Here is a 27,477-nt window from a genome sequence, read left to right as displayed (position 1 = left end):
TCAGTGAAGTGAAGGACCTTGGCAAGAGCAGTGTCTGGGGATGTGTGTGGTTGGAAGCCTGGTTGGATGGACAAGGGTTGAGAGAATTAAAAGGAAGGACTTAGAAACGCAGGTCTAGACATGTCTTTGGGGTATATATAGCAGGAGCACTGGCACTTCTTGGTCTTCTTTAACTCCCAGGTTGGTTCCCACTTCAACATGTCTTCTGGGTTCCTTCCAGAATTGCAGCTTAACTATCAACAGCATGGTTTCCAGAACTGACTGACCCTGGTTCAAAACCCCAGCCCTGTCTCTTACTACCGTTGTGACTAAAGCAACTTTTTTAACCTCTCTGAGACTTTTAAAATTGGGGATAATAATTACATTCACTGGAGAGCAGTAATATTTAATATAATTACTGGATTATTGTTTTAATATTACTGCTTAAATATAATAATTTTTAAGCAGTACTATTTAATATAATTACAATATTAAAGAAGTAATATATTAATATAATTATTGGAGAGCAGTGATATTAAGCTTTATAAAGGTTAAATAAGGTGATAAATATGGAGTGTTGAGTGCTACACAATTTTTGTACTGTCTTTTTAAAAATGTTAATCTGACTATGTCAGTAACTCTTCCTTTACATTGCTTTCCACCATATGGGTCCTAATTTTATATTCAGTCTATCTCCTTTACATCTTAGGTCTAGAAATACAAAGGTACCTGTAGGCCCTGATACCTGCTAGGGCAAAAAGCTGCTGCTGCTGCTGCTAAGTCGCTTCAGTCGTGTCCGACTCTGTGCGACCCCATAGACGGAAGCCCACCAGGCTCCCTCGTCCCTGGGATTCTCCAGGCAAGAACACTGGAGTGGGTTGCCATTTCCTTCTCCAATGCATGAGAGTGAAAAGTGAAAGTGAAGTCGCTCAGTCGTGTCCGACTCTTCGCGATCCCATGGACTGCAACCCACCAGGCTCCTCCGTCCATGGGATTTTCCAAGCAAGAGTACTGGAGTGGGGTGCCATTGCCTTCTCCGGGGCAAAAAGCTAGAGTCGCCTATCTTCAGGAGGTGCCATTAATAAGAACGTCCACTAGGGGGTGAGCAAGGAAAGAGGGAGGAGAAAGAGTTACCATTAATCCAGTCTGTTGGGTTAGCTCTACTGGAGTTTAACAGGGCCTCCGCGGTTGGGAAGATCCTCTGGAGAAGGAAATGGCAACCCACTCCAGTACTCCCCTTGCCTGGAAAATCTCATGAACGAAGGAGCGTGATAGGCTACAGTCCATGGGGTCGCAGAGTCGGACACGACGGAGCAACTTCACTCACTTCACCGCATGTAGTAGCTCAGGGGTAAAGAATCCATCTGCCAATGCAAGGACATGGTTGCTGGTAAAATTCCATGGACAGAGGAGCCTAGCGGGCTACAGTCCATGGGGTCGAAAAGAGTCGGATACAATTGAGCACACAAACGCTGAGGTTTGAGACTATAAATCTGGCCAAAATAATAATAATGTTTTGAGTGTGTGGTGCTTGAAACTATCAGGGCTCTCTACCATGGATAGCCAGGAGCTAGTCTAATGCTTATAAAAAGAAAGGAGAGAGAGACAGAGAAAGGAGGAGGAGAGGAAGAAGAAGGCGGAGAAGAAGGTTGGAAGGAAGGGAGAAAGGAAAGAGGGAAGGAGCAAAGGAGGGAAGAAGGGAAAATCCAGCACTCATGTCTTGGGTCAGCAGTTCTTTTTCTCTTAGGGCTGGTGTTAGAGTGCAGACTAGGAAAGGGGTGGAGAAAGAGCTGCAGAGAGGTGGGGTAAGGGGAGGAAGAAGGGGAAGGGGAGGGTGTGAGCCTTGGTTAGAGATATGAAAGAAAGTAAGCCTTTCTGGGGACAGTGAGTGCAGTCTCCCTGCACACCCAGCCTTGGGCAAGGATCCAGAGACCTGTGGTGCTGAGCTGAGAGGCTGAAGGGCTACGAAAGGACGGAGCAAAGCCATGGTAAGCTTTTCAGCCTAAAATATGTCCAGATGCTCAGACAGAACCTCGTCTTGGGATGCAGAGGCAGGTGGCAAAGGACAAGAAGCAGCCCATTTACTTTTTGGTTTAAAAAAGCCAAAACTAAAATTGCTGAGTCTAAATTAAAAAGTGTTCCTAGAATCTCTCTTCTCACGTGTGCTGATTTCTTCTCCTTGACTTGTCTCTACTGAGGGTTCCTGAAGAAGTACCACTATCTTGCGGAAATTAGCACTCTTGTGACTGAACACTGGCACTATCTGAGAATTGAAACATTTCATAAAATATGATGTAAAGGTGTGAAGAAACTTTATGGTCTTGTCACTTGAGTTGCTCAAAATGTATTTCTGTTTAGTTGAGAAAAAATGAACTCCTTTCTTTCAGTAGTGTCTGTTTGGTTACCTAATTCTTTCAGGAATTTGGAGTACTGACCCATCATAGTTAAGTGTGAGATTTTAATATTAAATCTAGACACTAATAGTTCATGAAGGACTAAGTAAGTAAGTGTTAGCTGCTCAATCGTGTGCAACTCTTTGCAACCCCATGGACTGCAGCCTGCCAGGCTCCTCTGTCCATGGGATTCTCCAGGCAAGAATACTGGAGTGGGTTGCCATTTTCTTCTCCAATTAAGGACCAAAGAACACTTAAAAAATATATGTACTATCACATAGCTTTATCTGACAGCTCAGCAGATAAGTAGATGCAAAAAGTTACTGAAATATAGAAAAAAAATACCAGAACAGCAGCAATAGCAACTTGAGGCTAAAATAGGAGAAAAAAAAAAATCAACTATACACCAGTTTTGAGGCAAATTTAATTCTATCTGTTCACCCATGTCTGAGAAATCTCTTACCTCAGACAAGGTTAGTAGGCATATGTGTTATACTTTGAACTTTGAGAAAGTTATAAGTACTTCTTCAAGGTACCTGTAAAATGGTGATTTAGAGTATAAATCTGAGTAAAATTTTGTATTCTATTTGCAGCTATGTCCATGGAAATGTCAAAATGCTCAGAGGGGCTTATGGAATGTCTTTAAACTGTGGGTCTGGATTATGCTCTGTTGTGGTATGTTATGATTTTTATAAATTGCTATGCTTTTTTAAAAACATATGGTCAGTTTTGGGTACATATCTACTGAGTGTACATAGGTAAAAGTGGCAGGTAAAAGTATTAGGTAGATAGCTGCTAATTTTACCCTTTCTGCAAACATCTCTTTTCTTCCTTTCATGTTTAATATTTCCTTCCCCAGAGAACTCCTAGCCTTGACCCAACCTTTGCTGCAGGGTTTATTTTATGACATTATTCCTTAATCATAACTGTTTCCCAGTTCTCTGTACATTTTATATATGTTTAATTTGATCAAGATTAATTATGTATTCTTTGCATCTGTTATTCCTTGCTCAGAGTCCTTAGAAAACAGTAAAAATTGAATCTGTGTTTTCTTTGGTATTTCTCCATAGTATTTGCCCTACACAGTGAAAACTCAGCAAATGGTGATGGCTGTGAAAACTTTAACCTTATGCTATAATAGCATTTCACTTAGATCATACCATGCTTAGAATGGCATGTATTATTATAGTGTCACTGTGTAATTATGTGTTTGTTTTGATTTCTTCAAAGCCCTCATATTTGAAGCACCCATGTGATTATTAAACACCATCAGTTGAGTATCTTTGTGTGTGTAACAAAATCTAAAATCAGTTTCATAATCCTACCTCATCTGGTTTTGTAAATTGTCCTTTTTCTATTTTGTATATAAGGCTTGGACTGTCAGAAGCAGCTCTTTTATGGTAAAACATTATCTTTTTTATATAAAAGAGATTACTTCAAAGTGTGCCATTATTTCTGTTCTTATTTTATTTCTCCTTTAGGAACATAAATACTGGTCTTTAGGAAATTATCCCAGAATAAAAGAGTGGGCAGTAAATTTTAGAGTCATATATATTATAATTAAATTAAATGACCGAGAGCCACTAAGAAATATGAATTTCTAAAATATGTTGGTTAAATTTTACTGGAAATAATTTTTGAGAAAAAACTAGTTTATGAAAATAAATCTAGAAAGCCACCAAATTCATCTAAAATAGAACTATGAGCAAAAGTATTCCATATTATGTTGAAAAGTGATTAGGACTAGAAGTTCTAGGTTCTACTTCAGATATGCAGATGACTAACTCCAAGGCCTCAAGCAGGTAACTTACCCTTCTGAGGTGTCAGCTTCCTCGTCTCTAAATGTCAGGCTCAGCTTGGATTAGTTCTAGGGTCTTTTCAGCTATAACTATGCAGCTACACAATTCACACTGATGTCTTTCAGATTTCTTTGCTCATCATGGCACCGATTGCTGGACTTACCATTATTCTAAAAGACCCATGCCCTGGGAAAAGGCTAGAGCGTTCTGCAGGGAAAATTACACAGATTTAGTTGCCATACAAAACAAGGGAGAGATCGAATACCTGAATAAGACACTTCCCTTCAGCCGTACTTACTACTGGATTGGAATCCGGAAAGTAGAAGGGGTGTGGACTTGGGTGGGAACCAACAAATCTCTCACTGAAGAAGCAAAGAACTGGGGTGCAGGGGAGCCCAACAACAGGAAGAGTAAGGAGGACTGTGTGGAAATCTATATCAAGAGGAACAAAGACTCGGGGAAATGGAATGATGATGCCTGCCACAAAGCAAAGACAGCCCTCTGCTACACAGGTAGGGACCGACCAGACTGCTGCACTGCTCAGGGAGGGCAGAGTGCTGGGAACGAACGTGCTAACCCCATGGGAACCTGGGACCACAGAGCAGCTGCTAGGGCATTCTGAAATAGGCCAGTCCTCTAAACAAGCTTGAATCATGTCACTTCTAAGCATTTTTGGTGGGTGAGACTAGGCCCTATGCCCAAAATCCTTATGCCTGAATCAGTTTACATTAAGATGACAAATCCATGTGGAAAGTAAAGAGGAAGAGCTAGACAGTGAGTGTCCCTGATAATAAGGCAGGGAAGCGGAAGCAGAGGGCCAAGAGCTGATGCTCACATCACTTGTTTCCTCCCTCATGAAGTAGGCGACTTGATGCTACATGTTTCATTTTTGGCCTAATCTTATAGTGTTCAGTCATGTCCCATTCTTTGTGACCCTATGGACTATATAGCCCATTAGGTTCCTCTGTCCATGGGCTTATCCAAGCAAGAATATTGGAGTGGTTACCATTTCCTCCTCCAAGGGATCTTCCTGACCCAAGGATCGAACCCTCGTCTCTGGCATCTCTTGCATTGGCAGGTAGATTCTTTACCACTGAGTCATCTGGGGAGTCCTAGTCTTATAGAATTCTATGTAATGAAACTTTGCAGTATTTCATTATCTGTGGTATGTGAAAATTTCTGTAGAGACAATGGTGACAGTTCAAAAGTAATCAGTATTTTTCCAAGTTATTTTTAACAGTGAAACATTCATTCAATCTCTTGTTCACTTGGACTCTCTACCAATTTAGCAGGGCTTCTTCCCAGGAGGTTCAGTGGTAAAGAATCTGCCTGCCAATGGAGAATACACAGGAGACTTGGGTTCAATCCTTGGGTCGAGAAGATCCCCTGGAGTGGGTAATGACAACCCACTCCAGTATTCTTGCCTGGAAAATTCCATGGACAGAAGAGCCTCATGGGCTAGAGTCCGTAGGGTGACAGAGTTGAATACTACTGAGCACGCATGTGCGTACTAATTCAGTAAGTTCAGACTCTCTAATTTTTGTTCAGTACTTTCTATAATGAAAGGGATTGTCAAGCATACTAGAGAAGTGATTGGGGTCAGGTTATCATTTAATCCACTTACTGCATCAAAAACAAAACGTAAAGAAATTTTAAGAGTTTCAATGTATATCACTGTTTCCCCTAAATGTTATAGAGTATCAGCTTCAATAAGTTCATTCTAAAAACAAATGTCTATGGCTGTATGACAACTATATTGTATAAATAAAAATTTTAGGATATGGTTTTTATGCAAAAATGGTATGAATGTACAAATATACTTTTCCCTGTTTGTTAAAATAGTCACAGCCAAAAAGTTGTTTATATCTAAAGAAATGACTAGGAGTACTAAAAAAGTATCCATCTAAAAATACTTTCTGACCCCTTTAAAGCTTCTTGTAAACCCTGGTCATGCAGCGGCCATGGACAATGTGTGGAAGTCATCAATAATTACACCTGCAACTGTGATTTGGGGTACTACGGGCCTGAGTGTCAGTTCGGTAAGCTGCTTCTGTTTCTTTGTTTCTTCCTATGTAAAGTATTATAGTTTATGGAAGTTGGTTGGGGGAAAATGATACTAGCCATTCTGAGAAATGAGAAGTTTTGATCAGTAGGCCATGCTTGCACAATATTGTTACTTTTCCGTAAAGATTTCATAAGTCAGCATGAAGTTTCAATTCACTTCTCAACAAGTCCTTTTGAATGCCACAAGAGCATTGGCATTGGAATAAAAGCTGTAAGGATTACAATAATGAATCAGACCTGATAGATTCCGGCTGTTAAGGAATGGATAAGCTAGTGAGCTTGTTGGATTCATTAGAACTCTGAATCTGAAAGAAACAATACCATTTATCATTAGGAGGCTGAGTCACCCATCTTATGTTTTACATTATCCTCAAGATCATGACAAAGGCAAGACCAAAAAGAAAAATTCACATAATGATATATGGTATCTGTCAGAAAATATAATAATAAATTCAATACATTGGCTGGCATTTTAGGGGACGAGGATAAATGTATTACAGATTCTTACCTTAAAGGATTTACAGTTAACTAGTGGAAATTATGGGTTTCCCTGATGGCTCAGCAGTAGAGAATCTGCCTGCCAATGCAGGAAATGAGACGAGGGTTTGATACCCTGGAAGAGAAAATGGCAACGCACTCCTGTATTCTTCTCTGGGAAATCCCATGGACAGGGGAGCCTGGCAGGCTAGAGTCCATGGGGTCGTAGAGAGTCAAATATGACTTAGTAGCTGAGCATGCACACAGTGGAAATTACACATGCTTATAATTTAATCTGATGGAAAGCCAGATATGCTGGAGGAAGCCTGTGAAGACTGAAAACTGCCTAATAAAAGTCTCTAGCCTTTATTTGATAGTGAGAAACCACTTAGTATCTGAACACCAGCATTTAGGGCAATTATCTTAGAAGCAGTGCATAAGATGGACCAGAGAACAACAAAGAGAGAAGATGAGACGATGGAGAGCATCATGAGGAGTCCACTGAAATCATTCTGAGTTGTGGTGGTAGAAACAGAAAGGAAAGAATACATAGATTGAAAGACATGGAGTCTTTGACCTAGTCAACTCACTACTGAAAGAAAACTTCAAGTCCTTTGATTGATATTGGTGGAGTTTCAAAACTACATTTGAAGTATCTGGTGAATAAAATAGAAAATTATAATAAGAAAAGAGCAGTGTTTGCAATGAATAAGGAATTAAAGCCAAACAAATTTAAATGATCAACCGACTGGAACAGCTCTGGCTCATTTCACTCAATTCCTAAGCCCTGACTTCTATCCAATACTTTATACTCACTCCATTTCTAAATTTTTTAAAATTATTTTATCATCAGCATGCCTATTTCACTCCTTTTTGAACATTTTATTCTTTTTTTTTTTTTCTGTCTTGGTTTCCATCATACAACTCTTCCTGGTTTTTTTTCTACCTATGATTGTTTCTCCTTGGGTTTCTTCATGGGCACTTACTCAAGCCCATATATTTATTGTTATTTCTTATCTTCCATCTTTCATCCATTGCTCTTCTCACTTTACATGTCCCCTTTGGTCAAACCTAGAAACTTCTGCGGAAGCACACAGCTATGTGAGCTTTGGACAGACAAATCTGTTTCCAGCCCTGAACTCCAAATATGCTAAGCATAATCTTTGCGATGCCCCAAATATTGAAAAATCAATTTTCCCCAGCCAGCTTTCCTTTTTGTATTCCTTATCTCAGTGTGTGGTACCACCATTTATATGGGTACCCTGGTATAAAACTCTCTCACCTCCTCCTACATTTATGCAAAGTAACACACTACTCATTTTTATAACTTAATGTTTCTCCAACTTGTCTTCTTGTTAACTCTACACTATTGCCTTCATTATCTTCCTCCTAGATTCTTGCAATAATTTCTGAGCTGAGTTCCACATCTTTAAATTAGCTCCCCTCAAATATATTATTCATACTATAGGCAGTCTGATAAATTTAAAAAATCAAGTAAACATCACACATATGTGGCCACCCACCGTTTAATTTCTACCTATCATTTGTCCTATAGGATGAAATTTGAACTTTGAAATCCTCAAGGCATAGAATAATGCTTGATATATAGTAGATACTCATTAAATTGATGAAAAGATAGGGGCCTTTTGCCTTAGCACCTGTCTTTCTATCTAATCTCATCTCACATCATCCCCTGCCTCCTCTTTCCTTCTAGTTTTAACATCAAAATGCTTGTAGTCTTCCACACTTACCATATTTCTTTATAGCACATTGACATGCTCATGGCTTCCACATTTTGCACATGGATAAAATACCTATTCAACTGGAAGATAACCGTTCAGGGACCATTTCTTTCTGGAAGTTTTATTTGGATGCCAAGACAGGCTAAGCATCCCTATTCTGTGTTCCAGTAGCTCCACATATTTGTTTCTTATTTATCTGACATTTGTTGAAATCATCCGTTTAGTTGTCTGTATGCCTCAGCAAACTGACAGCAACTTGAGATCAGTCAGTATTTTATTTATCACTGTATCTGTAAGATTGAGACTTAGGCACCTGCTTGTGGGCATGAACTGAATTGGACAACATAAGTGACTTTCATTTGGACTTGTACTGTAGATGGAAAATATTAAAATTCTTCTAATTTCTTGAATTCATCCTTCAATTCTTCATTGATCTCTTAAGAACAAGGTTAAAATGATGGCTCACATTTGATAAGGAATAAGACACAGAGTTTCAATATTTGCCTAAATGATGTGGCAGGACTTAAAACATGAAGACTGAATTCCAAATCTTAATTTAATCTATTATGCCACTGGTCAGAGAAAGGAAGTAGACATACTTTCTGCAGAGGACTGTCAAAATCAGAAGAACTAAAGTTCTGGAACTGAGCTAGAGATAGTGAAGACAGAATCCAGGCTTAGATGCTTCCTAAAGCCTATGCCCCACCAGTAATGCTGAAGAAGCCGAAGTTGAACAGTTCTATGAAGATCTACAAGACCTTTTAGAACTAAGACCTAAAAAAGATGTCCTTTTCATTATAGAGGACTGGAATGCAAAATTAGAATGTCAAGAAACACCTGGAGTAACAGGCAAATTTGGCCTTGGAGTATGGAATGAAGCAGGGCAAAGACTAATAGAGTTTTGCCAAGAGAAGGCACTGGTCATAGCAAACACCCTCTTCCAACAACACAGGAGAAGACTCTACACATGGACATCACCAGATGGTCAACATCGAAATCAGATTGATTATATTCTTTGCAGCCAAAGATGGAGAAGCTCTATACAGTCAGCAAAAACAAGACTGGGAGCTGACTGTGGCTCAGATCATGAACTCCTTATTGCCAAATTCAGACTGAAAATGAAGAAAATAAGGAAAACCACTAGACCATTCAGGTATGACCTAAATCAAATCCCTTATACAATGGAAGTGAGAAATAGATTTAAGGGACTAGATCTGATAGAGTACTTGATGAACTATGGATGGAGGTTCATGACATTGTACAGGAGACAGGGATCAAGACCATCCCCATGGAAAAGAAATGCAAAAAAGCAAAATGACTGTCTGGAGATGCCTTACAAATAGCTGTGAAAAGAAGAGAAGCAAAAAGCAAAGGAGAAAAGGAAAGATATAAGCATCTGAATGCAGAGTTCCAAAGAATAGCAAGGAGAGATAAGAAAGCCTTCCTCAGCTATCAGTGCAAAGAAATAGAGGAAAATGACAGAATGGGAAAGACTAGAGATTTCTTCAAGAAAATAGAGATACCAAGGGAACATTTCATGCAAAGATGGGCTTGATAAAGGACAGAAATGGTATGGACCTAACAGAAGCAGAAGATATTAAGAAGAGGTGGCAAGAATACACAGAAGAACTATACAAAAAAGATCTTCATGACCCAGATAATCACGATGGTGTGATCACTCACCTAGAGCCAGACATCCTGGAATGTGAAGTCAAGTGGGCCTTAGAAAGCATCACTACGAACAAAGGTAGTGGAGGTGATGGAATTCCAGTTAAGCTATTTCAAATCCTGAAAGATGATGCTGTGAAAGTGCTGCACTCAATATGCCGGCAAATTTGGAAAACTCAGCAGTGGCCATGGGACTGGAAAAGGTCAGTTTTCATTCCAATCCCAAAGAAAGGCAATGCCAAAGAATGCTCAAACTACTGCACAATTGCACTCATCTCACATACTAGTAAAGTGATGCTCAAAATTCTCCAAGCCAGGCTTCAGCAATATGTGAACTGTGAACTTCTTGATGTTCAAGCTGGTTTTAGAAAAGGCAGAGGAACCAGAGATCAAATTCCCAACATCTGCTGGATCGTGGAAAAAGCAAGAGAGTTCCAGAAAAACATCTATTTCTGCTTTATTGACTATGCCAAAGCCTTCGACTGTGTGGATCACAATAAACTGGAAAATTCTGAAAGAGATGGGAATACCAGACCACCTGACCTGCCTCTTGAGAAACCTATATGCAGGTCAGGAAGCAACAGTTAGAACTGGACATGGAATGACAGACTGGTTCCAAATAGGAAAAGGAGAATGTCAAGGCTGTATATTGTCACCCTGCTTATTTAACTTATATGCAGAGTACATCACGAGAAACGCTGGGCTGGAAGAAGCACAATCTGGAATCAAGATTGCCAGAAGAAATATCAATAACCTCAGATATGCAGATTCCACCACCCTTATGGCAGAAAGTGAAGAGGAACTCAAAAGCCTCTTGATGAAAATGAAAGAGGAGAGTGAAAAAGTTGGCCTAAGGCTCAACATTCAGAAAACTGAGATCATGGCATCCGGTCCCATCACTTCATGGGAAATAGATGGGGAAACAGTGGAAACAGTGTCAGACTTTATTTTGGGGGGCTCCAAAATCACTGCAGATGGTGATGTAGCCATGAAATTAAAAGATGCTTACTCCTTGGAAGGAAAGTTATGACCAACCTAGATAGCATATTCAAAAGCAGAGACATTACTTTGCCAACAAAGGTCCATCTAGTCAAGGCTATGGTTTTTCCAGTGGTCATGTATGGATGTGAGAGTTGGACTGTGAAGAAAGCTGAGCACCGAAGAATTGATGCTTTTAAACTGTGGTGTTGGAGAAGACTCTTGAGAGTCCCTTGGACTGCAAGGAGATCCAACCAGTCCATCCTAAAGGAGATCAGTCCTGGGTGTTCATTGGAAGGACTGATGCTGAAGCTGAAACTCTAATACTTTGGCCACCTCATGCAAAGAGTTGACTCATTGGAAAAGACCCTGATGCTGGGAGGGATTGGGGGCAGGAGGAGAAGGGGATGACAAAGAATGAGATGGCTGGATGGCATCACTGACTCTATGGACGTGAGTCTGAGTGAACTCTGGGAGTTGATGATGGACAGGGAGGCCTGGCGTGCTGCGATTCATGTGTCCGCAAAGAGTCGGACACAACTGAGCGACTGAACTGAATTGAACTGAACTGAAAGCTTTTATCTTCTCCCATTGTAAAGAAGACAGTTATGGATACCCAGTCTTTCTCTGAACCTCCTACTTCGAACACTCTAGCATACTTAGGGTCTCTAATGTGGCAACTGTTTCCAAACTGAGCTGGTCATTCCCACTTAAACCTGTCTACAAAGTTCTTTGTCCAGGTAATGCCAAAGATAATAAGATTGCTTGCATGCAGATTAGCTAATATTTCATTAAAAGCTTCCCCTGAACCAGACTTTAAATCCTTGACTTGCATTAAATTATTTAAGTACCAAACTCTGAGAAGTCAATACATTTATCATTATTCCTCTTTTATAGATAAAGAACCTAAAGCTGGAAGGATTAAATCACCTTGCTTAAAGATACTTGGTTATCAAGTATCAGAGCTAAAATTCAAACCCGGTCATCAGGTCCTCTTAACTCTGTTGAGTGTTGTTTCTTTTCTCATTGAAGTGACTCAATGTGTGCCTTTGGAGGCCCCAAAGCTGGGTACCATGGCCTGCACTCACCCTTTGGGGAACTTCAGCTTCATGTCGCAGTGTGCCTTCAACTGCTCCAAGGGAACAGACATGATTGGGGTTGAAGAAACCACTTGTGCACCATTTGGAAATTGGTCATCTCCAGAACCAACCTGTCGAGGTGAGCCTATGTTCGTACCAGAGGCTTTATCGTGGGAATCCTGGATTTATAAACCAAGAAAATGTGGTGGAGCCTTACTAAGAATTCTATATCCTCTTTTGAAACATAATTTAACCTAACTTAGATTTTACCATGATACTTTTCAAAGGTGTTATTTTTTCTAATTTAAAAGAAAAACCACAAACAAAAAATAACAACCAACTATCTCAGTGACTACGTCACTATAAATATGTATATATATATATATATATATATATATATATATATGCACATATAATTTTCAGCAGAACAGTGTGGTTATACTGTATTTTTTATTTTATTTTTATTTTTTCTCATTGCTATGGAATAATCAGTCTTGCTGAACTGCTGTTGAATTTTGGTTGTTCTCCCCTTTCAATAACACTGATTTTATGTGGTGTCCTGCTGCTGCTGCTGCTGCTAAGTCGCTTCAGTCGTGTCCAACTCTGTGCGACCCCAGAGACCGCAGCCCACCAGGCTCCCCTGTCCCTGGGATTCTCCAGGCAAGAACACTGGAGTGGGTTGTCATTTCCTTCTCCAATGCAGGAAAGTGAAAAGTGAAAGTGAAGTCGTTCAGTCGTGTCTGACTCTGTGCGACCCCATGGACTGCAGCGACCAGGCTCCTCTGTCCATGGGATTTGCCAGGCAAGAGTACTGGAGTGGGGTGCCATTGCCTTCTCTGTGTGGTGTCCCACTTGACACCAAACAATTTCCTTATTGCAGGGTGGTGGGGTCAGAGGTCTTTATTGATTGTTTTATTTGGTTTATTCTTAGAATCATGTTTTACCTTTCCTCCTCCATGAACTCTCAGGACAATACCAAATTCTGTGAAAAACAAACATACAATCTCTTGATTTTTTTTTTTTTTCATTTGAAACATGGTGGGTTTTTTTTTTTTTTTTTTTTCCTTATTTACTGTCAAGATCATCTCTTTAGGGGAAAAAAACTGGTGGTATCTAAACTTGTGAAGTTTTGGTTACATATTCAACCTTTATGCTTTTGACTCACTAGTTTAAGTGGTTTAATTCCCAAAAGCACTATTCAATCATTTTTGAAATCAGAACTAACTGACCAACCTGCTAAATTTCACAAAATCTGAGGGACTTGCTTCAGAGAATGGGGGTGTTTTTCAAAACTTCTTGGGTTGATGTTAGAACAGGTAAAAGGCAGGAAATTCTCTGTCTTCGTTGATAACGCACCGTAAGAGCTCTTGAGGCCAAGGCCACGTAGCATGGTGCTTCTAGAAGAGCTAGAGAGTTACCAGGGCTGGGGAAGCAACATGGAACAGCCAGCTCTCCCCTCCTCTCCCCAATCCCACTGCTCCCCTCCCACCATGGGCGTTCTGGGTTCTCCTCATTCTACCTCTGACTCACCACTCTCCATCATTCTCAAGACAAGAAAGCCTGGAAGCATCATCAGAAGTAATTTCTAGAAATTAGAAATGTCTAGATTCATGTCCGGAGAAGGCAATGGCACCCCACTCCAGTACTCTCGCCTGGAAAATCCCATGGACGGAGGAGCCTGGTAGGCTGCAGTCCATGGGGTCACTAAGAGTGGGACACGACTGAGCGACTTCACTTTCACTTTTCACTTTCATGCATTGGAGAAAGAAATGGCAACCCACTCCAGTGTTCTTGCCTGGAGAATCCCAGGGACAGGGAGAGGAACCTGTTGGGCTGCTGTCTATGGGGTCGCACAGAGTTGGACACGACTGAGGCAACTTAACAGCAGCAGCAGCAGCAGCAGATTCATGTCAATGGTTCCCCAGTTAAGTTAGGCAGTTTGGCTAAAAGCTGTTCCTCACAGAGGGTCTCTGCTCAGAAATACTGATTTTTTTTTTTCTTTTTCATTGAAGTGATTCAATGTGAGCCTCTAACAGAACCCGATTTGGGAACCATGGACTGTAATCACCCCCTTGTCGACTTTGGCTTTTCCTCCACATGCACCTTCAGTTGTTCAGAAGAAGCTGAGTTAACTGGGGAGAAAAAAACTATCTGTGAATTGTCTGGAAATTGGTCCAGCCCTAGTCCAAGATGTCAAAGTGAGTAAGTCTAGTCCAATATGTTCAAGACTTAAAGAGGTATTTGATGAATAAGCAGATGGTGGGAAAAAAATTAAACTTTTAAGTTTTGTTGCTAAGACATATGTAGCTTAAAAATAAATTCATACACATTGATTTACCATAAAATCCTTGGCTGCTCTTTCTTCTTCCTTCAATGACAGTGATTGTTTTTTTTTCCCAGCCAGTTCTCAACTCCTCCTCCCTTAACATCTAAACTCACTGTCTCTACTGACTTATTTCTTATCCATTTTTCTATTCCAGTACAATCTCACTTCTCTGTTAGTCTACTAAAATGTCTCCACAAAAGTCACCGATGATCACCTAATTCCCAAAGTAATGGATACTTCTCCATGATCACAAGATTGATTCCTCCCAAATCTGTCTGTGCATAAGAAGAACTGTGTCTTCCTCATCTCTGTATACCCTCCACCTGACACAGCGCCTGGCAATAGGTGCTATATTAATCCATGTTCAATTAGCATTTGACAGAATAGTTACCCATGTCTGCCCCAAGACTACACCAATGAAAGAACTCTTTATTTTTGTCTTTTTTAAAGGCTCTATTTTTATTGGAGTGTAAATGTTTTACAATGTTGTGTTAGCTTCTGCTGTACAACAACATGAATCAGCTCTAAGTATACACATATGCCCTCCCTCTCAGCCTCCCTTGAACCACCCCCATCCCACCCTCTAGGTCATCACGGAGCACTGAGCTAAGCTCCCTATGCTATACAGCAGCTTCCCACTAGCTATCTATTCACACGTGGTAGTGTAAATATGTCAGTGCTACTCTCCCAATTCATCCCATGGCAGCAGTCCTTAAGTGGCAGGATCTGTAGAAGCTCACAGAGAAGCTGATCTCTCTGTGGTCTGGGGCCAGGAAGTGGGGTAGGGAGCTGGGGAGGTGGCATGGGGTCTTTAGAGGAGGACTGTACATCAGGCTTATGGGGCATTACCTTTAAGGGCTGGGCTAGTGTCTGCCTCCTTAACCTCCTACAGTCCATAGGTACAACCCTCTGGGAATTGCACCTCCTTTCCATTATACATTTGGGTGCGGGGATGAAAACACCTTGAAAGGATTCATCAAAGTGATGTGAAGAATAAGGGACAGTCAGACCCTGTGCCAATATGCAAAAGTAAGTTTCTTCAACTGGTGGTATCAGAAGATAAATTTTTTTATATCAGTATTTTTTCAATAAAGTTCCCCACATAAACTTAGTTCACCCTTATGAGAGGATATATAGATGTATCCTTTTATTTATTTGTGAAGAAAGTAGAGGGAAATGGTAGGACTACAGCATTTGAAAGACAAATTAGTGCAAGTCCTTGGCATGTAATTTTATGTGCCTGTGTTTGCACAGCTGCTTCAAAGCCTTAACACTTTGCTTTGATTGAAAAGTTACCTGGTTCAGATCACTGGCTTTTATTTTTTCTGTAGTCATACTAGACTTTTTAGTTCTTCTCTATGTTTGAGTCCTAGGCAGTGAACAAGATCATGGAGCTAAATACAATGATGACCACTTTTTACCAAAATATTTAGGTACATCTCCCAGGAATTCTATGACTCACAAATCTGAGGATTGAGATTCTGTAGGCATTGAGCCAGAAAAGCTAGTTTAGTCTTTGCTTCTGCGATACACTCATCATGGGTTTTCCTAGGCCAGTTTCCTCATCTGTCTAATAGTGTCAAATGGACAATTATTAGAAGATGTAAGGAGGAAGAAAGTTTAATGTTTTGAAAAGGCACTAAGGAAATAATGCTTGTGGCCTCATCTAAATGTTTTACTGATTTCTCTTTCAGAAATAAACAGGACTATCTCAATAAATGAAGAGAGTGATTATAACCCCCTCTTCATCCCGGTGGCAGTTATGGTTACTGCATTCTCTGGGTTGGCATTTATCATTTGGCTGGCAAGGAGATTAAAAAGAAAAAGTACGTGAGTTTACCTTCATGTAAAAATAATGCAACTTTCAAGTGGAAGAAAATGTGTAAAATCACAGAAAATTAAGTATGAGAGCTTTGACTAAAACAGAATACCAAGTTCTGGGTTCTATAAACATCAGTCCCTAGATATGCATGAAGCAGCCCAGTATACACTTTCATTACGATAAGTTGGCTAATTTTTTCTTTTCATCTGACAAGTCTTTTTAAAATGCCTACTATCTTCAAGCACCTGTTACTACCTGAACGTCTTGCTAGGGTATTAACAGACAAATGAGAAATTGTAATGGTTCTTTGCTATTATTTAATTCTTAAAAAAAAGGAATGTGTGATCTGGTCCTATAAGAGCCCACATGCTTTTGATTTCAGTGCAATTCTACTAGGAAGTGAATTTAATGTCCCATAGGGTTTCCCAGGTGGCGCAGTGGTAAAGAATCCACCAAAGATGGAGCAGATGCAGGTTTGATCTCTAGATAGGGAAGATCCCCTGAAGTAGGCAATGGCAATGCACTCCAGTATTCTTGCCTGGAAAATCTCATGGACAGAGGAGCCCGGTGGGATACAGTGCATGCGGTTGCAAAGAGTCGGACACGACTGAGCATGCACGCAATGTTTTCAAAGCACTGCTCCCAAATACCTAACTTTGTCAAGAGTCAGACACCTGTCTGGCTCCTAATGTGTGGGAGTTGTTGCATTGTCCCTTAGGGAAATCCCCACGTTTTCTTCCCTGTGTCTATTCACCAAGGTCACAGGTTTAACCAAATGCACCCCATACTTACGCTTCCCCTCCACTCTGGACTGGAAAAGAAAAGATAATAAGGAGGACTGCCTCAAGAAGTTAGAGTCTGTTGCTTAGCATAGTAGGCAAAACACCATCACTGAAGAACAGAAGCATCATTCCCCTCACTGCCCTTCTGAGTGTGTCCAAATCTCAAGTGGAACCAACCTGCTGGTTATAGGGCCATAGTCAGGCAAGCCTTGGGTATGTGCTCACACATTTGGCCAAAGTCATCAGGCAGAAACATTCAAGATTATGACGAGTATAGACATTAGGCAGATTTAAAGATAACCTTGCTTCAACTTCAGGGGCCATCAAGGACCTCAGAACAATGGCTAACCAACTTCTCTGTGTTACCTCTATGGGGTCAATTGAGTGACATTTTAATTTCACTTCCATCAAATTAATTAGTATATATTATATTCCATGAATATAGTATGTAAAGACTGCTACACCACCCATTCTCACTGGAAATTGCAGGAATATTATCTGCCAATCCCTAGTGGTCCTCTGGTATGATCTGATCTTTCATTCAAAATTGAAGACTAAGGGTTCCTGCGTGCTAAGTTGCTTCAGTCGTGTCTGACTCCTTGTGACCCCATGGACTGTAGCCCACCAGGCTCCTCTGTCCATTGGATTCTCCAGGCAAGAATACTGGAGTGGGTTGCCATGCCCTTATCTGGGGGACCTTCCCAACTCAGGGATCAAACCTGCATTTCCTGCATCCCCTGCATTGGCAGGTGGGTTCTTTACCACTAGCACCACCTGGGAAGCCCAGACCAAGGGTACTAGATCAGTTTTATAACCAACCCAGAAACATAATGGAAGGGGGTGCTCCTGATGTGCAAGAACTTCATTAACTGTAAAGTGAAGAGTCCTGAGCAGTTAAAGGGTCTCTGCTCCTGCTTTTGCAACTTCAGCTGAGACTGTATCCCATCATCTTATAGTACTATGATATTTACTTAAATATTACCTAAGGCAAGAGAAGAATGAGATTTTTCTCCTACTGTTGATTATCCTTTCCCTTAAGACTGAAAGCCAGTCTCACAAACATCCTTTCTTTCCTCCTTCCTTGGGTGACATTGGCAGAAATGAGGTGGTAGAGAAGAGATGGGGTAGTTAAGCTCTGCCCTCTGGGATAAGAGGGCTATTATTTAAATAACCACTAAGGACAGTGGGGCTGGAAGGTTCCTTAGGAAGGAGATATTCCCAAATGACTACATATTTCAATAAGTGCTAGTGGAATAAAAAAAAAAAACAGAATTGAAGTGTGTATTTAGTAGTGGGGTGCAGGAGGCAGGTTCTACCTAAGGCTGTGTTCTAACCAGTGGTGAGAAAAGCAGTGGGGTTGTTTTTAATTTTTTTTTTTTTTTTAACCTTGGAGTCATTTCTGTACAAGATCTCAAACTGATACCTTGAAAACTTCGTGCCCCCACTGTGGGAATCAGTGTGGGGCAAACAGGAAATAGATAACGGGCAGTTAGGCTAGTTACAGTTATGCCAACGAAAAGCATAAGCGAACAGAAGCCCTGTGAGATCACTGACTTTGTAGGGAAGTCAGGGCATCTTTAGTCTCACACTCAGTCGTCCTCATTGGTGAAATGCCTTCTGATATCGCTAACTCTCAAGGGACTTTATCTTCTAAAAATTTTTAGCTGTTAGTTCTTGGAAAAAGAAATTATTTTTCCTCTAGAGACAATGATTAGAAATGATGGATAGATTTCCAGGTTAAGCCCCTAGAGCTTTTCTAATACAATAGAGCTGATGCCTGTTTAAGAAGAAACATCAAAGCCAATAAATCTGCCTGCATCCAGTATTCATCAATCTGAGAATTGTATATAGGCTTTCGGGGTTCTGAAAGCTGCAAAAAAGGGACAAGTGAATATTTTGAGCAGAGTAGCCAATAAAATGACCAGAGTCTTGACCCCTATACTGTCGTCAGATAGATCTTCTGAACCTGTACTTTGGCCCCTGCCTGAGTTATCTTAATATCCAGACTTCAGCTCCTTTATTTTTTTTCCTAAGAAAGGAGTAAGGGTGGGCTCCAGAAACATGCTTCCCTGTGTATGGGCTTGTCTAGAAATATATATATTTTTCTCCTAGCATCATCAAATTCTGATTAGTCAGCATCACTGGCCCTATTCAGTAAATGAGGAAACTGAGGCAATGCTGTTTTAGGCCATATCTCTAAAATTTCATATCAGCAGGGGCCAGGGTCAGAGATCAGACTTCCATCAAAATATGCCCCTTAAAACCACTGGTCTTCAGATTAATGAGGCTCTATTTTTCTCCTCCTCCGCCCACCCCCCCCCCCCCCCCCCCCCCCCCGCCACCAGAAGAAATTTCCACCTGAACCAACACACAGGCTGAGAACTGGGCACAAAACTGAACAGATGCCCCTTAGTTCCCTTTTTCTTGAAAAAGAAACTCTCTCAATAGGAACAGCTTCTTGCTCATGTATTGTTATGTGTTTCATTGTTCCTGAGAGAAAAATATATTTGTATGAAAATGAACAGAATCTGAAATTCACTCATTTATTTCTCCCTGCTCAAATGCTTTTGGCTCATGTCACTGGCAGGCTAAATTTTGGAAGAATTAATTAAAAGTTTAAAACAAGAATTGAGCACTGTCTATGCTGTAGGCCCTGGCTTAAATATTTTGAGTACATTTTATCAACTCAGTGAGGAAAACAATTATCGGCCTCTTTCACAGATAAATGGTAACTTAGAGAGAATAAGTAGTTATTCAAAGACACACTTAAGTTGGCAAAAAGGGACCTGGACCCAGATTTCATCATGCTCCAGCTTAACAGCCACAGAAATACATTGCCTCCTAGTGATATTTTTCCTCCTCAAAAAGCATTTTTTGCTTTTGTCTCCTCTGGAGCCTAACCCTGCAGTTTCATTCACTTATTTATACTCTACTTTTTTCAAAAAGAATGTAAGATAATTTCTCAAATGCATTCAACACAGCAAATTAAAATTAGTTTAAAAATAAGAAAAAGGAGGTCAAGGTTTAGAATACCACAAATAAGTCAGAGCCAGGGACAAAGAGGTTTCAGATACACCTGTTTTCCTGCAGCCAGCCAAAGAAGGACACATAAGCAGTAATGCTATTCAGTATGTTTGTAAGATAAGAACACAATGGTTACACAGATGAGGTATGTAGTTCGTACTACTGAGACCTGAGTGAAATTTCTCTTGCATATTCTCACAGAGAAGATGACATGAGGTGTAACGATACATATTCTTACAGTATTTGCAGCTGTCTTTCTTAGGGAAAACTGTGTAGGTAGGATGAGATGGCAGATCAGAATGGGTAAACACAAGAATGGGTACATGGGGCCTTGATCATCAGACAGTTCAGACTAGCCTTCTGTCTTTATGAGCAGCACCAAGGATGAAATGGTGCTCTAAGAAGCATCTGCATTAATGGGTCTGTTCCGAATGAGTAACTACCAAAGCTCAAATGAGAACATTAAGCCAGGACCTCAAATCCCCTTAGATACCGATGAGGTCCACCTAACATAAGACTCTTCAAAAAACTGTTTTGAGACAGGGAATCTCCCTTCTCTTCTAAGTGAAAAATAGTGAAATTGCCTATTTCTGCTGATACCATTTTTCTCTTCTATTTTTAGGCAAAAAGTCTCGGAGAAGGTAAGTTTGATCAGAAAGAAGTTTCTACATCTGTTGATCTGTTCTCTACCTCTGTAAGATACTTCCTGTTATAGCTAGAAACATTAACTCCTTAGTAGTTATTCACATGGGTTTCACAGGTGGCTCAGTGATAATGAATGCTCTTGCCAATGTGAGAGACGTGGACGCAAGAGACGTGGGTTTGGTCCCTGGGTAAGGAAGAGCCGCTGGAGGAGGAAATGGCAACCCATTCTAGTATTCTTGTCTGAAGACTAACATAGAGGAGCCGGATGGACTGCAGTCTGTGGCTTTGCAAAGAGTTGGATATGACTGAGCAACTGAGCACGCAAGCACACAGTTATTTACATGGGATCTCATCCAAATGAAGTTTCCAGACAAAGTAATAAATCTGCTAACCTTCCTTAATAGCTGTCAGGTTTTTCAGTGCTAGTGGAGCTGAATGAATGAACAAGTAATAACCTATTAAGAAGTGACAGTTTATGTAAAGACAGCCTTTTCTGATTGCTTCAGAATTTTCTTTGCGGATTGGAAGCACTATGGTTTTTTTCTTCTTATCCCAACTGAACATGAGGGCAATGGTAAATATAGTATTCAGTGAACAATCACGTCAACAAGGATTTATTTATTGAAAAACTAATGAATCCCAGGTTCTAAGAAAATGGTATAATTCCAGACCCTGAGCCTATAGCACCTAGCACAAGAGGGTAAAAGACCTCTGATAAGCACTGACCTCAGAAATGTGGGAAAGGTGGGGAGCATTAATTCTACCTACAGCTTCCCCCAAAGAAGGGAAGTTGTTTGATTTGGCCTTGAATCTCAGATTTCTTCAATTGCAAAAACACACACATGAAAATACAAGGCCCCACCTGGCAGAAATGAAGACAACAAAACATTTCTCAGTTTCAGGGTTTGGTGACTTGCTTTGAAATTTTAGGAAGGAAAGTATAAGTCAAACGAACAACAGAGATGAGACTTTGGTGACAGACTAGGTGCCCACCCAGACAACTGGGCTCCTTTTCAAATGCTGGAGGAAATGAAGCAAGATGGTCCCTGAGGAGGCTGGTTTCTTGTTCAGGCAACCACCCTACGAACCACAGATTGTTATTGAGAAGTTCTTAGTAGTTTACTGAGCTGTAGCTTAGGGTACAAAAGAAAACCTGGGGAGACAGAAGGCAACAGAGGCTATTATAAAGTAATTTATAAGCCATACAAAGGAGTATGGACTTAATCCTGAGGTCATTGACTTGTTACTAACAGGGGTTGAAGCAGGTGAATGTCATGCTGAAATTTGCATCTTGGGAGGATCACTATCCATAAAAGTTTGTAAACATGGGAGTTGAGTGAGTCTGAGGGCAAAGAACTGTTTTGGAGGCATTTGAAGTTATTAGGTTAAAGCCAATGATGCCTGTCTAGGGCAATAGCAATGAGGATGAGTTTGTGAGATAACTGGTGGTAGAAGCAACTGACTATGATTATTAACTGACTAAGAGAGAGAGAGAAGACTCAAATAAGTTGCCATGGTTCTGACCTGGGATCTGGTGGATGGTTACCATCTCTGTTTTATTATTTACTGAGATGGGTACACAAAAGAATGAGAAGTTTTGGAGGTGATGATCACGAGTTCAGTTTTGTACCTGTTAAGGTTTAGGTGTCTGTGGTTCAACCACAGTCCGTTGGTTCTATCTGCCCCAAAGGGGCTACCTTGGGGCAGAAGAAATGGATCTGGAGGTCCTCACATTATAGGAGGTAACCATATCTTAGGAACACGTAGTCACCAAAGGAGTATGTACAGTGTGAGAATGGAAGGGAATATGTACAGTGTGAGATGGAAGAGGATGTGGGAGAGAGGATAGGAGCCAGAGGAAGGTCAATATCAACATGTCAGCTAAGGTAAAGGAGAACAGGGAGAGGTTGCCAGAAAGGTAGAAGAAAAATGAGGAGAGTATGGGGTCATGATCCTAAGGAAAGCAGGAAATGAAAATGATTTCAAATACTGCAAGGAGAACCAGTAAGTTTCTACTAGATATAATATAAGGGTATCAGTGGGGAAATTGTTTTCAATGTTGAGCTCATGACGCAAGTCCTATAGCCAGGGGTTGAGGAATCAGTGGGGATGAAAATGTAGAGGCAGAATATATACATCATCTCTTTTATAAAACTTGGCTGGAAGGAGATGAGAGAGTCAGGAGGGGTAACTGGATGGGGACATAGGGTCCATGAAGTTTCTTTTATTGCCCTCCCTGTCTCCCATTAGATAATGTAGATGGGAGCCCTTGACCCTTCTCTAGGCTGACCTCTCTGTGGGCAGGAAATCCACAAGATAGAAAGATTTTTTTCATGCTCACACCCACTGAGTGAAAGTCTTTTCTGGCCACAGGAACTACCTGTGTTTTAATTGCCACTAGATGGAAGCAGATCAATTTTTCAGATATCTTTGAGGGGCAGAAAGAGATGCTGGCAGAAAGAGTATTAGCATTAAGTGAAGTTCCATATTAAGCTAATTGCCTTATTAAGTGCTTCACAGGTTTTTACAACGAACCAATCAATAGCTGTTTATTAAAACACCTGTGTGTTGGGGAAATACTAGGTTTGACTGAGGTACCAAGAGGAGTAAATCCTTATGCATGACCTCACGGAGTTTATTATCCAGTTGAAACGCAAAGGAGTGACAGCTCAGTCGTGTCTGACTTTGCCACCCCATGTACTGTAGCTTGCCAGGTTCCTCTGTTCATCGAACTCTCCAGGCAAAAATACTGGAGTGGGTTGAGAAAGTTAACAAATATAGGGGAAAAAAAATCAGAAGAATGAAGGCAGAATATGGTAATAGTCAATTAACTGTATATTGAAGACAAGACTTCTTCAATACAGAAGTATGGTGATTGCAGAAAACCTTATAGAGAAGCTGGAACCTGGGTTAGTTTTTGAACGATAGATAGGATTTAGGGGTATGGACAGAAAGCAGGGAAGGCAGTCTGGAGAGGAACTGATGTAGATGGCATGGTCCTGGGACTCGGAAAGCACCTTCAAGGGCCAGTGAGTAGAGCTACCTGGAGCCCGCAGTATGGGCTGTGAACAGGAGCAGTGAACAGAAGTTGGAAGGAAAGGTTTGCTCCATCAACACAGGTCTTGAATGCTTTACCAGACATTCCAGAAGGACCTAGCAGAGAAGAATTATTTGCCCAGATGCCTTGGGATGTTTCAAATTTATTGGCCAAAGTGACCATCAGTTCAGTTCAGTTCAGTCGCTCAGTCGTGTCCGACTCTTTGCAACCCCAGGAATCGCAGCATGCCAGGCCTCCCTGTCCATCACCAACTCCCGGAGTGACCATACAATCATAGAATTTTAGTTATGGAAAGGATTTTGATGTTCATACTCTCTTGATAATTGAGCTAATTAACTTTCTTTTTCATTTATTTCTGCTCTGATCTTTATGATTTCTGTCCTTCTACTAACTTTGGGGTTTCTTTGTTCTTTATCCAGTTGTTTTAGGTGTTAAGTTAGGTTGTCTGTTTGACATTTTTTTTGTTGTTGTTGTTGTTTGTTTCTTGAGGTAGGGTTGTATTGCTATAAACTTCCCCCTTAGAACTGCTTTTGCTGCATTCCAGAGGCTTTGGGTCATCATGTTTTCATTGTCATTTGTTTCTAGAATTTTTTATTTCCCTTTTTATTAAATATCTTTCTTACAGTGCCTGAATTAGTGACAGAGTTAGTTACAATAATAACAGACATTTATCAACCATTAATTCCATGCTGTGCATTGTTCTGAGTGTCTTACATGTCTTACATCATTAAAGATTGCCTACAAGCCTGTGAATGTAGGTACTATTAATATTTCCACTTTAAAGTGGTGGGCCAATGAACTTAACTACCTGAGGTCACTGAATAAATGGCAGAGCTGAGATTTGCACCCATCTAGATCTAAAGACCATGATCTAGGTCACCCATCATGATCCGAAGATCTTAACATCTGTGCTTCTAGAACTCAGGTCTCTTGACACCCAGGTTGGAGTTGTATTGGGTTGGCCAAAAAGTTCGTTTGGGTTTTTCCATAAGGTCTTACGGAAAAACCTAAGCGAACTTTATGACCAACACAATAAGTCCCAGATACCCTCCTCCCCCAGTGTTGTAAGTTTTTTGCACTGAAACCATTTTGTGATGACACTGAGGAAGGGTGGGGTGGCAGAGGTAGGATGTGTTTCTAAAACAAGCCAAAGGTGAAGTGAACACTATCACACACAACACCGCATATCAGTTTTAAGTCCTTGAACTGACCTGCATAGTCCTTTGTGCCAATCCCTATTAGCATTTGGTTGGTGAATGACTGACTCTTAGGGCATTTGTGGTTTCAATTCTTGCTGGGTTATTTTGACTCTTCTGCAAACTGGCTCTGTTTATCACCTCATTTGGTTTCTAGTGTCTAAATTCTGCCTGGTAAAAGCTACACCCAAGATACACAGGAAGATACGATGCCAACCTCAGAGGTGGGGGGTTGGGGTGGGGGGGGGGAATACGTGAAATTTTGTTTTCAGAAACATTTTTATCTCTGTAATTGGCAAGCGTGCTTGCAGCTGCTGAACTGTGGTTTACCCTGGCAGTTCATCATGAGAGCAGAGTCTCGGAATCTGGTTCTTCTTTTGAAGGGTGTTATTAAGATATACCCTATTTGGTTCTCCCTTGTTCTTTCCAAGAATAAGACAATTGTTTCACACGTACACAAGTGTCAACTTTTTTTCTCACAAAACTGATCACCTCCTCAAATCATATCCCACCAGCATCAGGACCTCAGAATCACTATTGTACTACCTTTCATGAGTTTTGATTCTCTCTGATTTTTCTTTCCATTGAAATATGTCTTATTCTACGTTTCTGACTTCCCACTGTTCAAATTCTATCAAAATGCCCTTCATATTCATTAGATCTGAAGACAAAGTCTGTATTGTCGAAATTTCTCTCCGTGTGGGTTCTGAGGTCTGGCTGCTTTGAGCATTACCCAAGAACTTGTTAGAAATGCAGAATCTCGGTCCCCCCAGACCTGAACAGGGTCTGTGTTTTAGCACCATGTCTGGGTGGTAAGCACCTGAAATGGTGAGAAGCGTGGCTTTGGGGTTGACTTCTCGTTCCTGTGCCTCATTGAATGTCTTGCATCTTGTAACTCATCTGAAATATGGGGTTCCTTTACTTCTGACCTTTAGTGACAATTTATCTTTACCACCAACACTTTAAGTTTTGCAGTTTTTCCAGTTTCTGAGTTTATTTTCTCTGGTTTTTCATTCAGCATGGTTGATGCATATTAAACAACCTGCTCTGAAAGAAAATTCTTCGGATATGAAAGTGTCAGTGGATCCTTCAAATCCCCTCATGAAGTTTTGCTGGTGGCATCTTCTACACTGAAGAGGAAGTGTGTCTCTCCCAGCATATCTGAAGAGTTTTCAACATGACCAGCTGCTCCTTCTGTTCCCGCTTTGCTCCATCTCCCATCCCTCAACTTTCAGCCTGCAGCAGGGAGTTTAATAACTCAGCCTTTCATTCTTTTTTTCCATGGACTACCAAGACCACGGGAAAAAAGGATTACTATGGAATGTAAATGCACTGATTTCATTCTCTCTCTTGATTCTGGTTTCCAGCTTCAATTCCATGCTCTACCTGATGACATATACTTTTAAATATAGTGAAAATTTGATACATATGCAACTATAGACTCACTTTTGTTACAGAACACACTTTATCTCCCTAGTCCTTCCAGTGTACTGTGGGGGCAATTCATAAAATGATGTTATCCTTGCTTTCCAGCTCAAGTGGTACTGGGGATCTGCTCCGACTAGGAAAAGTCCTATTTGCAGTGTAGCCCCAGCTTCTATCGGAGAAGGCAATGGCACCTCACTCCAGTACTCTTGTCTGGAAAATCCCATGGATGGAGGAGCCTGGTGGGCTGCAGTCCTTGGGGTCGCTAAGAGTCGGACATGACTGAGCGACTTCACTTTCAGTTTTCACTTTCATGCATTGGAGAAGGAAATGGCAACCCACTCCAGTGTTCTTGCCTGGAGAATCCCAGGGACAGGGGAGCCTGGTGGGCTGTGGTCTCTGGGGTCGCACAGAGTCAGACACGACTGAAGCGACTTAGCAGCAGTAGCAAGTATAATTAGCCTCTATAATTAGATGCCATCCCATTTAACTGCCTCCAGTCGCCTGCCTTCTTCAGCCATCTCTCCTCAGTTGGCTCATTTCCACATATAGCAGCTCATGAGCACCAAACAAAAGAAGAGAAGAAAAAGCCTGCACTGTTGGTTTTATTTTTTTAATTATTTTTGGATTGGGGTTTTAGTGTTTCTTTTTTATTAGCCCCATCCAGATGTTTCTCTTATGACCACTCATCACTAGAATGGCAGCTGCAGGCATCTCTTTGATGTCATACAGAAGAGCTAAAGCAAGTGGAAAGAGATGTCTTGACTCATGGTTGAAATGTCCCTTCTTCCTCACCCTCAATCCTCTTAACGTATCCGCCTTGATTCTATCTACTCTTTCTGATTCATCTCAGGCATCCCCCACCCTTGCCACTGTTTTCATAACTAATCCTTAACTAGTCCAAACTGGAAATCTCCCCTTCCTGGCCTCCTACTGCAAGATTAGTAACATGCATTTTTTGTACTTAAATATAATTTTTTAAAATAAAATATTACCTGGTTTGTTATTTTTTAAATTAAA

The 27,477-nt window shown here is 40.8% G+C and overlaps 1 protein-coding gene across 2 annotated transcripts; it reads left to right on the top strand.

The window, feature by feature from the left end:
- Positions 1–1,816: 1,816 nt before the first annotated feature.
- On the top strand, positions 1,817–27,477 carry SELL (selectin L). 2 transcript variants are annotated; one of them, XM_027564754.1, is made up of 9 exons: positions 1,818–1,967; positions 2,966–3,047; positions 4,297–4,683; positions 6,103–6,210; positions 12,133–12,318; positions 14,192–14,377; positions 16,200–16,331; positions 20,756–20,774; positions 26,051–27,477. In XM_027564754.1, exons 1-9 carry the CDS (start codon positions 1,965–1,967, stop codon positions 26,067–26,069), a joined length of 1,122 nt encoding a protein of 373 aa, XP_027420555.1. In that variant the 5' UTR covers positions 1,818–1,964; the 3' UTR covers positions 26,070–27,477. The 2 variants fall into 2 exon arrangements, with proteins under 2 accessions (XP_027420556.1, XP_027420555.1); XM_027564755.1 differs by lacking the exons at positions 20,756–20,774; positions 26,051–27,477 and having other exon boundaries at positions 1,817–1,967; positions 14,192–14,381; positions 16,200–16,315.

This window comes from Bos indicus x Bos taurus, chromosome 16 (assembly GCF_003369695.1).
Source record: "Bos indicus x Bos taurus breed Angus x Brahman F1 hybrid chromosome 16, Bos_hybrid_MaternalHap_v2.0, whole genome shotgun sequence".
NCBI lineage: Eukaryota > Metazoa > Chordata > Mammalia > Artiodactyla > Bovidae > Bos > Bos indicus x Bos taurus.
The sequence above is the reverse complement of the archived record's forward strand: the minus strand, read 5'-3'. Positions and strand labels throughout refer to the sequence as shown.

Bases quoted from the DNA above. Each gene is read 5' to 3' on its own strand.
- SELL (XM_027564754.1), top strand. The intron at 6,211-12,132 runs GTAAGCTGCTTC...TTCTCATTGAAG, and splicing joins CGGGCCTGAGTGTCAGTTCG to TGACTCAATGTGTGCCTTTG. The intron at 12,319-14,191 runs GTGAGCCTATGT...TTTTCATTGAAG, and splicing joins TCCAGAACCAACCTGTCGAG to TGATTCAATGTGAGCCTCTA.